The 16,500-nt window shown below is 35.5% G+C and overlaps 1 protein-coding gene, 1 long non-coding RNA gene and 1 other non-coding gene across 4 annotated transcripts; all 3 read right to left on the bottom strand.

The window, feature by feature from the left end:
* Positions 1-353: 353 nt before the first annotated feature.
* On the bottom strand, positions 354-8,152 carry LOC145107265 (uncharacterized). Its single transcript, XM_079044113.1, has 2 exons — positions 6,864-8,152; positions 354-481 (listed from the first exon to the last, which is right to left on the bottom strand). Exon 1 carries the CDS (start codon positions 8,093-8,095, stop codon positions 6,869-6,871), a length of 1,227 nt encoding a protein of 408 aa, XP_078900239.1. The 5' UTR covers positions 8,096-8,152; the 3' UTR covers positions 354-481; positions 6,864-6,868.
* Positions 8,153-9,637: 1,485 nt separating this feature from the next.
* On the bottom strand, positions 9,638-9,709 carry TRNAW-CCA (transfer RNA tryptophan (anticodon CCA)). Its single transcript has one exon. It is a non-coding gene; the product is annotated as a tRNA-Trp (tRNA).
* Positions 9,710-11,782: 2,073 nt separating this feature from the next.
* Positions 11,783-13,352, bottom strand: LOC145169087 (uncharacterized). 2 transcript variants are annotated; one of them, XR_013742286.1, is made up of 3 exons: positions 13,136-13,352; positions 11,988-12,178; positions 11,783-11,873 (listed from the first exon to the last, which is right to left on the bottom strand). It is a non-coding gene; the product is annotated as an uncharacterized LOC145169087 (long non-coding RNA). The 2 variants fall into 2 exon arrangements; XR_013742285.1 differs by having other exon boundaries at positions 11,988-12,227.
* Positions 13,353-16,500: the final 3,148 nt, after the last annotated feature.

The following is a 16,500-nucleotide window of genomic DNA, read 5'->3' on the forward strand; positions in this document are numbered from 1 at the left end:
AGTTCTAAGATGATAATATCTTTTATTATTCAAACCGAGATATATATGGGATTTTGTTTGCAAAATTTGTTGTGCATTGGTGTGCTCCCAACGTTATCTATAATTGGTAGTCATAAAGGGTATTTCCATGTATGATTAGTCGAGTAGGAAAAAACTATGTAGTCAAAGTTTATTTGTTCCTTATTGTAACTAGGAAGCGCCATCTATGGGTCCCTCGATGATTGAGTGATGACGTCGAAAGTGCATGGTCGAGCCATGACTAAATTGATGTGTTCATGTAACGACCCAAAAATCACGACTAAAAATTTCTTTGAAAACATTACTAAAACCATATTTATAAAAACCGTATCATAAGTCATAACATAAATTCCGAGTATTAATTCAAAACATAATCTTATTATCAGAGTAAAACATCCCAGGCTAACTGGCTATGGTGTGTGCACTGCAACCTCTCCGAGCTCCTCTTTTGAAGACTGAGTACCTGAAACCAAAAACTGAAACCGTAAGCACGAAACTTAGTGAGCTCCCCCAAACTACCACATACCATACAAACATACAAAGCACATATTGGGCCTTGCCCACTACATCGGACCGAGGTCCGGACTAACTGGGGCCTTGCCCCCTGCATCTGACCGAAGTCCGAAACTGACTGGGACCTTGTCCCCTGCGTCGGACCGAAGTCCGGACTAACTGACTGGGACCTTGTCCCCTGCATCGGACCGAAGTCCGGACTAACTGACTGGGACCTTGTCCCCTGCATCGGACCGAAGTCCGGGCTAACTGGGGCCTTGCCCCCTGCATCGGACCGAAGTCCGGAACTGACTAGGACCTTGTCCCCTGCATCGGACCGAAGTCCGGACCAACTGACTGAACATAGCATAGCATAAACATATCAACTAGCATGAACATATATACTGCATACTGCATCGGACCGTAGCCCGGAACACATAACACATAAATCATGTCTGAGCCACGAAGGCATCAAACATACTAACTACTGCATCGGACCGAAGTCCGGAAACTACTACTAACTAAACGGGCCGGCATTGTGGCCGTAGACCCGTTCCTACTGGAAGGAAACTCACCTGCACTGTTGGAGTTCTTGCTGATACCCTGCTGACTGCTAACTGACAACTCCCGCACTGCTACTCCAATGACTCCCCAATCTACTAATACCAAGTATAACACTTAGTCCCAAACTGCCCTTCAATAGCCAAACTAAGTCAACTATGGTCAAAGTCAAAGTCCTGGTCAAAGTCAACCCTCCAGACTGACTCTACTCGCCGAGTCAACCCGTTGACTCGTCGAGTCCTTATATTTTGAAACTCTCATAATGCGACTCAACTCGCCGAGTCACCCCAAGACTCGTCGAGTTCAACGATTTCTGAGTCCCATTCTGCTCAACTCACCGAGTCACCTCCTGACTCACTGATTCGAGGCTTAACCAGAAAAGGTTTGAGGTTCTGCGGCCAGACTCGCCGAGTCCAAGAACAGACTCGCCGAGTCCAAGGCAATCTTCAACAGACTCGCTGAGTTGTTCTTCCAACTCGTCGAGTTCCTGCCCATCTTCATACAACTCGCCGAGTCGACCCATGTGACTCGCCGAGTTACTACGCGACTCAAGTCTGATATCTAGCCCGACTCGCCGAGTCATCTCCCAGACTCGCCGAGTCCATACGTGCATTCCCATAATTTCGAGTCACAGAGCTGCTCCTTTGCTCCAAACAATAGATCTAGGTTCCTAGAGTCCATTAGCAACATAAAGTTGCTACCTTTACGTGCTTCTTGCCTCATAATACCAAAACCAAGCTAGAAAGGGACTTAACTCTTGGGGAATGGCTTTTGCATAGCAACTAACAGGACTTTCTGCATCTTTGGTCCAAATAGAGCTCAGATCTGGAGTTTCAACTCCATATCTAAGTTGTGCACCAATTTCTCATCACATACTCTCAAAGAAACCCTAAAACTCCATGAAAGATGGATCTAGAAAGGAGAAAGCCAAGGATAACGATTCATTACCTCCAAATGATCTAAAAAGTTCCACCAACTCTGGATCCAAGGCCTCCTCTTGCACCACTATGAATCTCTTCTCTTCTAAGCTCCAAATTACTTCACCAAGGGTAGATCTTGCTCCAAAAACGGTTATGGTGGCTAGGGTTTGGGGTTCTGGACTATAGGGCCGCAAATGAGCCCTAGGGAAGAGGATAAGATGCTTAAATAGGGTACCAAGTCCCGGAATTAGGGTTTCCCAACCCAGACCAGACTCGTCGAGTCCACTTGCCGACTCGCTGAGTCGGTCACTTACTTTGCACCCGGATCCCGCTCCGACTCGCCGAGTTCTTCCCTGGACTCGACGAGTCGACCCTCTTTAACTTATGGTTTTTCCTTTCCTTTCTTGGCCTTTCTGATTTCGGGTGTTACAGTTCAATTTAGAAGCCAGATGTGATTGTCAGAAATCGTTAATCTGTAAACAGAATGTTGAACAGTGATATTGATCATTATCCATATGTCACATTTCCATAAAGATATCTAGAACAAAGGAATATTTTATCATTTGTCTAAGAACTTAATTTTGATTATGATCAGAGCTTGACAATTGCATTGGATAACTACTCTCTATTGATTGTTAGTGAAATATTAAGAGAGTGGAAAGTTAAAGACTTGTCCAATTAGAAGACTATTAAAAATAGTGTCCAAGGTCATTAACTATTTTGGTATTATTTCTAATAATAGCAAGGTCCTTTTAGATTGGTCTCATGACACAAATAGCATTAAGGAAATAGAGAAAATAAATTGTTAATTTATTAACGAATTAATAAATTAATTAGAAATTATTTTGGTAATTAATTAAAAATTTTAATTAATTAAAGAGCTTGAATATTAATTAATTCCTAAAGATTAATTGAAATATTCCACAAGCTCATTGAGACTACATATAGACAATTTTTATAGGCTCTCTGGATAGAGATATGACAGGTTTAAATCGGATTAGGATTAACTTAAGAGTTTGAATCCTTTTGGGATTCTATCTGCAGCCTATAAATAGGTTGATATAGGTCAAACCCTAGGGTTGTGATTCACTGTAGAAATCATCCACTTTGTCTCTCTCTTTCTCTCCTTCATACGAAATTTGTAACCTCTCTTTTAAGGTTAGAGAATTTCGACTAAACCTTAATCTAGGGTTCTTCCTTTTTGCTTTTGGATTTTGTGGGTCTGACTACATTTAAACCTGACAATTCGTGTATTTGTGTCAGCCACAAATTTAACACAATACAAATACACGAAGAGAAATAAGTTTTATCTCAATTTTCAAGATGTGTCCATGTCATGTCGTGTCACTCACAGATCATGTATTTGTGTCTCAAATTCCCAGGTCTAACTACATTAGAGAGATTCTACTTTAGATCCTTCATCCACTACAATCACTGGAATTCACAAGATCGTAAGCAAGAAACCAAGAAGTTAGCAAGCTTTCTTTGTTGTTTTTAAAGTTCATTGTTATAACTACTAAAACCTAGATCAATGGTGCATGTACACTTAAGTATATCTTTTGATTGTTTTCATTGCCTTAAGATAGTGTATTGATGCTAATAAAACCCAATAGTTTATTGATTTTTTTCAACATACAACATAACAACTATATTTCAAACGGAGAACGAAGAAAGGTAAATATAATATACATGTTTATATGTGCAAGTAATTTTTAAAAATAGCCTATCTCTTTTATCATTCTCACCAAATTTCCAAGGGGCGCAGAACAAATTGAACGGAGAAATGATGAAAATCTGACATGAAGATGTTACCGATGACAAAATACAAATTTGAAGTACATAATAAATGACAAAAATGTTATCCTTAATTTACATGAAAACACTTTTTTTTGGAACCGGCAAATAGTTATATTAATAACGAGAAAAAGACAAAATCAACTTCTAACAAGTAACTAGAAGAGGAGCAACAACAGGAGAAAACAAAACACACTATTTACATACACATTTTGGGGTTCACACACCACTCTGACCAGCTATAAGAACATTCTTTTCTCCTGTATTTCACCCATGTGTGCACCAGGGATTTTTGCATAATCAGCCACATTCTTTGGTGACACTCGCCTTTGTTTGAACACTCAGTCACATCTAGCCTTCCAGATTAGCCAAGCAACACCATAACATATACATAAGAGGTTCCTGCTCCTTTTCACGCAAGTTCCCCATTGTGAACAAAACTGCACCAGTTCTCCAATGCTATTAACTTGGGGTTTATTGATTTCGCACCATCTGAAGACCCACCCCCATACCTCGTCTCCAAACGGACAACGGAATAGTATATGATTAGTATCCTCATCACCGGAATTGCATTGTGAAATATTGTGGAGTCGAAGTTTAAGTTCCTTTTCTGAAGCGTACATCTGGTTGGAATGCTATCAAGGTTTGCCCTCCATATGAAACACAACACCTTGATTAGAAACTCATGGATCCATTTTATGATTATCTCCCTTGGTGCATTGCTTGGACTATCAATTTTTTCTCTTAAAGCGTCAACATGGTAAGCCATGTCAGTTGAGATGCTAGTTGAGATGCTACAGTACCAGCAATCCAAACTCGTGGTTGGTTGGAATACACCAATTTTTGATACTAGCCTGTTTAGGTCACGATTTTGGTTATTTTCACTTGGCCTAGATTTCCAGTCCCAACTTATCTCTCCAATTTTTACTTTGTCGTTGATTTTGCAAAATTTCTTTCGTTCCAGTCTATACAACTCATGAAACTCAGCTTTAAGTTTTGTGTCATCACACCATTTATCGTGCCAAAACAGAGTTTTATCACCCGCACCAATGTTTTTCTTGATTATCTCGGTAATGTCTATCCCTTAGTAATGTCTATCCCCTTCTTAGTTAGCACGTCTTTGTCTTTACCCACGTTATTCCACACGCCAGTATATGTCTTTTTATCCATATACTCTGAAGGTTTGTTGGATAAATTGTGGATGCCTTTGATGACTCGACTCCACAACTCGTTTTCTCCCTTCTTTAGTCACCACCACCACTTAACTATCAAAGATAAGTTACATGTCCGCATCGATCCCAAACCAAGGCCTCCTGATTCTTTGGGAGACACCACCTTCTCCCATGCTACCCAACATATTTTTTTCTTTTCTTCCGAACCTCCCCAAAGAAAACGTCTTCTTATTTTTTCCAACATATTGATGATCCCACTAGGTGCAACAAAGAGCGAGAAGTAGTAAGAGGGAAGGTTGCCTATAACAGACTTAGTAAGAGTTAGTCTTCCCCCAAGTGATAAAGTTTTTACTTTCCACGCGCTAAGCTTTGCTTGGAACCTATCGATCACGGGCTTCCAATGTTTCTTTTGGTTCATGTTTGCGCCTATCGGGACCCCGAGATAGGTGAATGGCAATTTGGCAGGTTCACACCAAGTGGGAGCACTAAGCGTGAAACCTCTTACATATCCACCCCAATACCGAACACTCGGGATTTATGGAAGTTTACTTTAAGTCCCGATGAAACATGGAAACATCTAAGTATCCTCGCAAGATTTTTAATATTCTCCTTACTCCATTCTCCAATAAACAACGCGTCATCAGCGTAAAAGAGGTGAGATAAGAGAATATTGTCGTTTGGTGTTTTGATGCCTTTGAATAAACCTTTCTTGCACGCCGTTTTCATTGCTATGTTAAGTCCTTCCATGACTGTAATGAAAAGATATGGTGACAATGGATCGCCTTGACGAACGCCCTTCCCCATTTCAAATTCTTTTGTGGGAGATCCATTCACAAGTACCGAAGCCCTTGCTGATTTAAAGCATCTTTGTATCCAACCTCTCCATCTTTCCCCGTATCCCATTTGCAAGAGTATTTAGTCTAGGAACTCCCAATTTTATCGAGTCGAAAGCCTTATCGAAATCGACTTTCAAAACTTATACACTAGTTTACCTTGTGGTTGTAGGCAGTGAATTGTCACTAGTTTACCTTGTGGTCATACAACCATGACTTGTATTTTTTTTTTCTTTAAATAAATCACATCGTCACTCTTTGACCGCATTATGGTTCTCAGCATAGTTTTATGGAATTGTGTGCCAAGAAATGGTTAATCCTATAGCACGCCCCTCTAAATGGGAAGAGCCCGACGAACTATCAATTATTAGATAGTTGTCTGTTGACAAAGGATAAGTTGGGCACATAAAGAGCACTCATGCATACATTTCTAAGGAAAGGTTCTAATAATAGAAATCCCACAATGGTTAATATTCTTTTTAGCTGGCTGCTTCTTTTTCTTCATAGGTTTTCAGGATTTTCGAACTTGTGTTATATAAGAAGTAGTTAAATCCACATTGCTTATGAAATTATTTATATTATGGGCCACCCCTTAGCAAAAATATGATTATATGGTACAATCTATTATTATGTTATTATCATTCACAAGAGTTGTTTGACCGGAATTGGAATTCAATTCCATTCTCATCACATCCCCTGTTTAATTGCAAATAAGTACGGAATTGAATTCCATTAGAATTTTACAAAATCCTGATACCTGTGGATTTCAACATCACATCTTTTTAAATCCCCCATGGAATTCAATTCCCAACATTTTCTCATAATTAAAAAATATTCAAGTATCCTTTTAACAATAGAATTTTACAAATGTCAATTCCTTCGAAGAAAAAGGTGAAAGTGAGATGCTATAAAACACATATAAATAAAAAAAACTAATATCTGATATGGAAACTGGAAAGCAATGCAATTTAATTTAAACCAAATTATGAGCCAGGAATATAAAGGAATCACCATACCTAATGATGATAATGTTAACATTGCAAAATCAAGAAATCATGTTATCATCAACATACCATGTCTATTTTGGTAATTTCTCTTCTACTTCATTCCACATACCAGCATTCTTAGGAAACTTCTCCTTCGCCTTTCCAATAATCTCTTTTGCCTCATCAACCTTATCACTATTTGCAAGCCCTTCAACAAGCAACTTCATAGTAGAAAAATTGGGAAACCAATCTTTCTCCATACTCTTCTTACAAACCTCCAATGCTGCTTTAAAATCACCACCTTTACACAAATAATGAACAAGTGTAAAGTAACAATCACTCTCTGGTTTAAAACCACCATTGATCATTGTCTGAAATAACTCTTTAGCTTCAACTAACTTCCCCTCCCTGCAATACCCATGAATCAAATGACTGTAAGTGAATGAATTTGGTTTAATTTTTCTTGAAAGAAGCCCATCGAGCAAAGCTTTAGCTTCCATGGTCTTTTTAAGCTTACACAAGCTCTGAATCCTGATGTTGTACGTTCCAAGGGTTACAGGAACTTCATACTTTTTCATCATTTCGAGCACTTTCCCAACTTCCTCAAACTTTTCTTCTTTGTAAAACCCAGCAATCATGGTGCCAAATGTGGTTGCATTTGGCTTGCATTTCTTTCTAATCATCTCGGCTGTCACTGAGTAGCATGAACTCGATGAGCCTGATTCGCAAAAGGACTTGATTACGGTGTTATAGGTATCGAGATTAGGCTTGATGCCGTATTTTTGAGGAAAATCGAGATAAACACGCTTCACCTCGTCGTATTTCTTTGCCAACATACAAGAAAAGAGTAGAGCATTTAGAGATTTCGCGTTTTGAACAGCACCCAGTTCGGGCATTTTATCGAACAGTTGGAATGCATTGGTTAACAGCCCAGCTTGACCGTAGTAAATAATCGCGTTAGAGATGAACTTCTCATTGTTCAAATCTGGTCGGGTTTTAAGCAACTCATCGATGAAATTACGGATGCCCTCGAAGTAATTTAACTCGGTGAGCTTTGAAATGGCGATCGAGAAGGCGACGCGGTCGAGATGAGACTCCGGCGTGAGTGAAGCTGCTCGGCAGATTTCAATAATTCGTTCTGGGTTTTTCTCGAATTTGAGGAGAGAAAGAGCGGCTCGTGATTTCTCTTTGCTGGAGAGAGGAGTGGTGGAATCAGGGTTTAGGATTGATGACAAATGACGAGCTTGAATTTGATATACCGGAAAAAGTTTTTGACGATTACATGAGTTTAGTAATCGAAGCTTGGTGATGGAAGCCATTGATGTTCCAGGACTGAAGCTCTGAGATATGAGACAAGAATAGGGGTTTGAGTTTGATTTTGGGAATTAGGGTTTTGTGTTAAAAGATTTCTAAAAGGGCTTATACTATCTAAATGTGTCAGCTTGACCCCTTGTATTTCCACATGTTATAAGATTCGCGACAGATGTTATTTGTCATCATAAAGATTGATGCGAAGTAGTTGAGCAAAAATGTGAAAGAACTTTATAAAATGATAATAAAATTTGTTTGTTTAATTATTTAATAGAATGAGTTGAAAGTCAAAACTAGATATTGACTTAAATTCAAGTATTTAGTGTTGAATAATTTAAATTGTTTAATATTAGAAAGAATGTGGAGTTCTCTAATTATTCATAGACTTTTAATTCATTCTAAAGTTGTATCAACCATTAACAGTTCTATTTAGAAGTTATCGAACGGCTCATTATTGCAAAACAAAATTCTCTAACAAATATATTGATATTTAGCAATTGGCAAAATTTAATGAAGCATTTGTTATTTTTTTGAGTGCTTGTACCCAAATTTTCAAAAGAGTACTCACTTAAAGTTACAAAATCCAAAAGAGTGATATTATTAATTATCATGTCATCCTTTCCTATTGTGATGTTAAAAAGGTAAACCAATTCCCAACATTAAAACAATATTGAAAGTAAAATGGTTAAAGTATTGGGGAAAAATGAACAATTTAGGTGGAATGGTTGTAAATTTGGTTGTTATTTAGTTACATTTTCCATTTTATATTGTATGATGTTTATGAAGACATGAACTTATAGAAAAAATATATTTGTTGAACTTTAAAAAAAATGTTAGTTTGATTTATCACATGTTTCTAACCAATCTCTATTCTAATAAATGAATATGTTTATTCTCCTATTGACAAGTGTCATACTATTAGAACTCATCATTAATAACTATATGTAACCTATCATGCCAAATGTCAACCTATTAATTATTAATTTTAAATTTCAAATTTTAAATTTTTCACTCTAATTATATTAAATTAATAATTGATTTTCCATTTTAAATTTTTTTTCATTCTAATTATATTAAATTAATAACATTAGGTTATAAAATAAAATAAAATTAATACAGATTATAAGGTGATATAACTTCATATATTTATTTAAATCAACAATTATAATTTTATATAACTAAAAAAATATCTCTTAACTAATTATTTATTTAAAATAATTAATTAATAATGTTTATTTTTTAATATGAAAGTTTAATTAACTTTAAAATTGTGGTTATTATGGGTTATAAACTAGTCAATATATATAGTAATAAATGAATTAAAATTCAAAAACTCTTAAATGGCCATGTGACATCAAGCAAAAGTGCATGGGTAAGATACAATTCTCATTTGTTAGCAACCAATAGTGAAAAGGTTTAAGGACTGCAAGTGACAATAAGTAAAAGTACATAAGCTAAGTGAAAGTTTTTGGTAAACAGGAGAAACTTGAAGGACTGAAAAGGAACATAAAAATAAAAAGTAGAAAAAATGTAGGACCGATTTTTAGGATTGAACCTGACGTGAATCGAACACGCAACCTTCTGATCTGGAGTCAGACGCGCTACCATTGCGCCACAGATCCTGATGACAATCTATCGTAATTAAAGCATTATGACTATATCATAGTATAATTTTCAAATAATAAAATAATATTTTCCATCGCCTATTCAGCTTTTTATATTAGTGATTATCTAATCTAATTAAACTTAGGGTTGTGATATAAGTACTTTTGGCTGATTTTACCCCCTAACATCAATCTAATCAAAATTTTATATCTGATTTGACATCATTTTCTTTTTCTTTTTCTTTTCTTTTTTGTTTTTCCCTTTTTGTTTTTTTGTTGTTTTTTCTTTTATTAATAATAATAAAAATAATAATATTATTATTATTATTATTATTATTATTATTTTTTGTTGAAAAAGCTAACCACTTTGAACGATTTTAAAAAGATTCATATATTGAGAAATATTAATATTCGTTTATTTTTATTATTATTATTGATTTGATATAGTCGTAATTCCGATTTTAAAACGATTTTTGTTGGAAAAGCTAACCACGCAATACACAATTGTAATTCCGATTTTATATAGTCGTTCGAATTTATAACGTCCGATTTATAAAATGTTGTTTGAAGTTTATAATAATAATAACAGTAATAAAAATAATATTAAAATATAAAAAAATATTTAAAAACTGATTTTATATAGCTGTTTGAATTTATAATGTCGTCCGAATTTTAAAATTTTATGCGAAATTTAATAAATAATAATAATAATAATAATAATTAAAAAAGAATTAACAAATAAAAATGTCGTCCGAATTTTAAAATTTTATACGAAATTTATAATAATAATAATAATAATAATAATATAAATTAAAAAAGAATTAAATACAACTAAAAAACAAAATAGGAAAAAAACAAAAAAAAAAAAAAAAAAAACCAACAAAAAGACAAAAGATCAAATCGGGGTGGGATTGGAAAGGGAGGGGAGTACTTATAGAAATCCCCTTAAACTTAGTGGGTGTAATTTGCGTCTAATGGTCTATTATATATATTTAATCAATTGTTAAATATTTACTTGCGAAAATGACTTTTGAAATAAATAAATAAAATATTTTGATTATATTCTTGATAAAATTGAAATATACCTAAATGATTAACATGGCCTAGCGAAACGATAATCCACACTAATCGAGAAATAATCCAAAAAGAATATATTTTTAAACAAATGTTTCACTTGGATGCCTTCAAAGTTCAAATTAAATTATGGGCTTCAAACTTATTTTATGTGAGAAATAGTTTAAAATTATCATGACTTCGAAACTTTGAAGCTATATAAATAGGTGAAATATGCAATCCACATAATCTTGAATTTCAAGTACCTCTTTTCCTTTGTATATTTTTGTTATAGAAAATTGTCTTTTGGGTCGTAACATAAGACCGTGGTAAAAGTGTTGCAAGTTCGTTCATACCCACTCAATCCATGATACATTAACCTAGCTTATGATTATTTTTAGGGATAATGACTTAAAAGTGTAATATATTTTCTGATTTGTACATATTAGGTCACTGAGTTTTTTTCATCCACATTTACCCCTTCAACTTGTTAAACTGTACACATTTAGTCCTTATGACCGGTTACTCTAGGTTAGCCGGGAAAAATGACTTAATAGGGTAATATATTTCTCATTTTGTACACATTTAGTCCTTATTATTTTTATACACATTTAGTCCTTAATATTTTTTTGTTTGAAAATAAGTCATTTTTGTTTTTGTACTCATTCAGTACTTATGAATGACTTCTTTAGGTTTTTCTCACGGCATCTTACGTGGGACAATCATTGATGAAGTGTGTGGGGCTGTTGATGTTTATGTGTAACATCTCTGTTGGGGGTCAGAAATGACATCGACCAAGTCCTCGCACGATAGCCTGGAGTGCCGCAATCGAATGCCTGGTCCTGGAGGGATGAATGCGCTATATGGGTAAGATTGCGCCCTTTCTAACACCAATTGATTTTAGATCAACCGGTAGTGTTGATGCTCAACAGTCTCATTTTCACAACAAACAATTTTCATTTTTAAATAAGACAAAACTCCGTAATTATAAATCCAGTATTAAGAAAAAAACATTTATTCCAAAATACATTTATCGAAAATCAGAGTAATATAAGAAACGTGAAATCCTCAATATTGTTAATGAGCGTGTACAGTCATGTCTTCGCCTTCCTACGATAAACGATAGAACCTGAAAACATAAACAACTGTGTAAACACAAAGTTTAGTGAGTTTCCTCCAAAATACCCGATACAACAAACGTATTATCATGTATAACGGTCCCACACTCATTAGATTGGAATACCTTGGCCCAATCAGTCATCGGACTGGAATGCCAACATGCAACAGGTCCAATCATCCATCGGACTGGAATACCCAGGGTTTGTCGGCATGCTGCCTTAACCCAACCGCTCTTCTCGAGCCTCCGTGCCTACGACTTATAGCCAACCCGCACCATGTATCTTAACCTACAACATATAGCAGGACCACCTCAACCTATCCCACCACCATATAATTATCATACGTAAGATGTTGTGAGAAAAACCTAAAGAAATCATTCATAAATACTAAATGAGTACAAAAACAAAAATGACTTATTTTGTAACAAAAAAAATATTAAGGCCTAAATGTGTACAAAAATATTAATGACTAAATATGTACAAAATGATAAATATATTACCCTATTAAGTCATTTTTACTAGCTAACCTGGAGTAGTCGGTCATAAAGACTAAATGTGTACATTTTAACAAGTTGAAGGGGTAAATGTGGACGAAAAAAAAAGTCAGTAACTAAATGTGTACAAATCAAAAAATATATTACCCTTTTAAGTCATTATCCCTTATGGTAGAGAATTTCCATCGAAGATCTTTGATTACAGGGGCAGAGCTTTATTAGGGCGAAAGGGGGGGGGGGGGGGGGGGCTGTGGCCCCCCCTTGATTTTTTGGTTAGAAGTAGCCCCTATACATTAATTTTATACATATTAAGTCCAAAAATATAAAATTTTGGCTGTGACCTCCCTGTTCACCGATTTTTATACATATTATATTTTCGGCCCCCCAAATAAAATGTTGAAGCTCCGCCCCTGTTTGATTATATAGTTCAGTTTACACGGAGTTGTAAAGAAATCAACTGGGAGATGTTATTACATGTAGAGACGATATCTTAAAACAAAGATTATCGATTTGTGAAAAAATAAATTATAGTTGTAGAAAATAGATAAATAATGTCAATATAGACACATTTTGGATGCAAAAATACATCCACCATGTTGAAAATCAAATTTTAGGTGAACAAAAAATTTATTTGCATTCTCTTTGCCTTGTTTTGTGTTTTTCTTGGTGTCAAGATTTTTGTTCTTAAAAACAAATCTTAAAGACCATTAAAGGATAGAAAATGAACATCGAAGATGATTTGAAGCTTAGAAAAACAATTTGAAGATCAGAAAACGAACCTTGAGATGAATTGTCTGTTCTTGAAATCGGATTTTTGTTATAGGATTTTGTTCTTGAAATCAGATGTTATAGGTTTATGTTCTTGAAATTGTTTTCTTTTTGTTTAGGTCTCTAGGTTTGTTTTGTTTTTTTTTTTCTTTTGTTTTTCCTGAAATCATATGGTTTGATGGCGGTGGTTTGAAAGCGTATGGTTTAATGGTATTCTTGAAATATGGATACCCTTTTATTCTTGAAATTGATTTTTTTTTGTTTGGATTCTTAGTTAAAATGATTGATAGTGGTGGAAGGAGATTAATGGTGGACGATGGTCAATTGTAGTTGTCTAATTGTGGTTGTCTGTGGATGGCCATCGATGTTGGTAGCGGTAGGAGGTTGAATGTTCATGAAATAGATGGTGAAATAAAGATCGAAAAATTTAGCTTCAATGTACGATTATAAGTATCAATATCATAAGATTCATAACTAGAAAAACTTATTGAATCTTGAAAAGCTACAAGAATATAGATCAATCAGATTGTGACAACCCGAAATTTTCTTTTGTCTTAACTCCGCAATTAAGCACTTCAAAAATTAGCCAAATTTAGCTCAAAACACTTTTGGCCGGATCTAATACCGTTGGAATATTTTAAATAATATCCGTCAAACGATCAAATAATAAGGAAGTATAATTTAGAGTTTGCCGTGTATCACGTAAGTCGCGGAACTCCAAAAATTTGGAGTTTACGGGAGTAGACTCGGAGTTTACGACCGCAAACCCCCGAGAGTATAAATATAACACTTAGTCATTTTTAACTCATTTTTCACTTCCACCTCCAAGAACACCCAAGAAATCCTCTCAAGTATCATATTTCATTTCCGTCAAATCCGCCAAAACGTAAGTGTTTCTTGCCTAGATTTGTTCATATAACACTTAATCTAGTGTTTTTACATCACTTCATCCATGGATTTTCGATTTTTGCTTAGATCTTCAAGTGTTCATCAAGAACACCAAGAACACACACTAGTGTCCTTGGGCTCTAAACACCCATTCGAGCTTCCTATATGTAAGTAAACTTCTCCTAGCTAGTTGATTACTTAGAATACATGTCAAATCCTTGAAGAACACCAAGAAACATGAGTTTACGGTTTGGGGAGACCTCCCAAAACCGTAAACACCTTCTAAAGGTGTTTAAATGCCCTTAACACCTTCCTATGCTTGTATAAGTGACTAGAACCTTGCATGCATGAGTTAGAACCACCAAAGCACGAGAGAAATGGACAAACATGAGTTTACGACCGTAAACTCATGTGTTTACGGCCGTAAACTCCCAAGGGAGTGGTCCAAGGACCGTAAACTCCAAAACGTGTCCATTTCAAGCCCTAATCACTTCCTAAGCCATGGATTCGAGTCTAGCATAATTCCTTGAGTAGTTTAAGACCTTTGAACACCCAATGGCACCAATCCCATGAGTTTACGGCCGTAAACTCATTGGGACAATGGTCCAGAAACCGTAAACACCCCTAAGGGCCACCATTTGAGTAGTAAACTCCAATGTGAGGCCATACTCTCTTTATATGCAATCCTTAGTACTCCTAGCACTTGTAGCAAAGTGTTTTCATGTACTGGGATGTCTTTACTTGCATAATTAGTTATTAAAGGACTAATTAGATACTTAAATGTATCATTACTTGTTAAATAGGATCCGAGTGTGTGTTCAAGTCCTCAATTGACACATAGCATCCTATACCGTCCGTTCATCCGAATCACCCACGTCAGGTGAGTTCATACCCCTGAATTAACCTTTTAAATGATTTTAAATGCTTTTATGGGGGGGATACAAGTTGAACTATAGAGTTATTATATCAATCACATGTGATTAATAATTGTATAGCAAAATAGATTTTTGCTTGTCAAACTGCTTTATCCAGCTGAAAGTTTTCAAATCTCATTTTCAAATCTTGTTTTAAAGTATGAATTTCTCTTTTAGATTATCAAAAGTTTTCCAAAGGTTTTCCAATGGTTTTCAAAGCTTGTTTTATAAACTGACATCAAGTCATAAATTCTTATTTGTAAAGTTTTCCAAAGGTTTTACCAAAGTTTCTTCTATGATTTTATATTGTTAAATGCATGCCTATATATGTATAGTTATATAAATAATATTTAAAGGACTTAGAACGGCTAGTTCGTCTTATTTCCTTTTCCTCGTTGGGATGTGGTCTGGTGGGTATCGGTTATCTGTCCGAAGGTCGTTTAACTATTAGTTATATATCATGTATACATCTATAGTCATAAAGGCTTCCATCAGCCAGTTCATTTCCTTTGGGTAGCAAAGGCATCCTTCAATTCATCGTTCATATACCTGAAACATTAGTAACTATTTTAGGAATAGTTAGGAGATTCTAGTTACTCTTTCTAGTATGAAGAATTCCACAAGAGTCAGTTCATTCGTGAGTCTATACTAGTACTTTAATACTTTAAATAGAATGTGACGTACTATTTCCCGATACGACGCTTCCTAGCGCCATCGCCGTGTAACCAGAGTCTCCTGGAGGGAGAGCGGACATCATGTGTATAGATCTATACGGGACAGACACTCCCGCATCCTGACTGCTAGCTACAGTCTGAGCCGGTAAGGCCCATGGGTGACATAATGTCACTATACATCGCATGACCTGGAGGGTCATCAAGGATTCGATCGTCAATCATCATGGTTACATACGAGTTCACATTCAACCCTTCTATTATCCATTCACTTGTTTTAGACTTTGCTAGTTGTATTGTTCATTCGATACTGTCTGGAGTCTGTACTTCCTTGTTTTAGACTTTGCTAGATGTATCGTTCATTCGATACTGTCTGGAGTCTGTATTTCCTTGTTTTAGACTTTGCTAGCTGTATTGTTCATTCGATACTGTCTGGAGTCTGTACCTCCTTGTTTTAGACTTTGCTAGCTGTATCGTTCATTCGATACTGTCTGGAGTATGTGTTTCCTTGTTTTAGACTTTACTAGCCGTATCGTTCATTCGATACCCTCCTGGAGTCTGTGTTTTATTCACCTTTAGACTGAGCCAGGCGTATTGTCCATTCGATACCCTCCTGGAGTCTATGTCTTTATTTACTTTAGCCAGCGGTATTACTGCTGAGGTATAATATTATTTTCCCCTATTACTTTTACTTGTGATTTTTCTCATAATTCCTTTAAAGTAAAAACTATGTTTTGATAATGATAGTATTTTTGGGGAAATTACTCCTTAAAACATAAAACAGTCGGGTCTTGGTAGAAGACTGCTTTTAATAGAGGTACTCCTTGGTTTAAACATAAAACAATCGGGTCTTGGTAGAAGACTGCTTTTATTTAGAAAATATAGGATTTTCTGGAAAGAATT

Source organism: Lactuca virosa, chromosome 4, assembly GCF_052849685.1.
Source record: "Lactuca virosa cultivar CGN04683 chromosome 4, Lactuca_virosa_CGN04683_v6, whole genome shotgun sequence".
In the NCBI taxonomy this organism is placed as follows: domain Eukaryota; kingdom Viridiplantae; phylum Streptophyta; class Magnoliopsida; order Asterales; family Asteraceae; genus Lactuca; species Lactuca virosa.

Coding starts and splice junctions, on each gene's coding strand:
- LOC145107265 (XM_079044113.1), bottom strand. CDS start 8,095: ATGGCTTCCATCACCAAGCTTCGATTACTAAACTCATGTAATCGTCAA.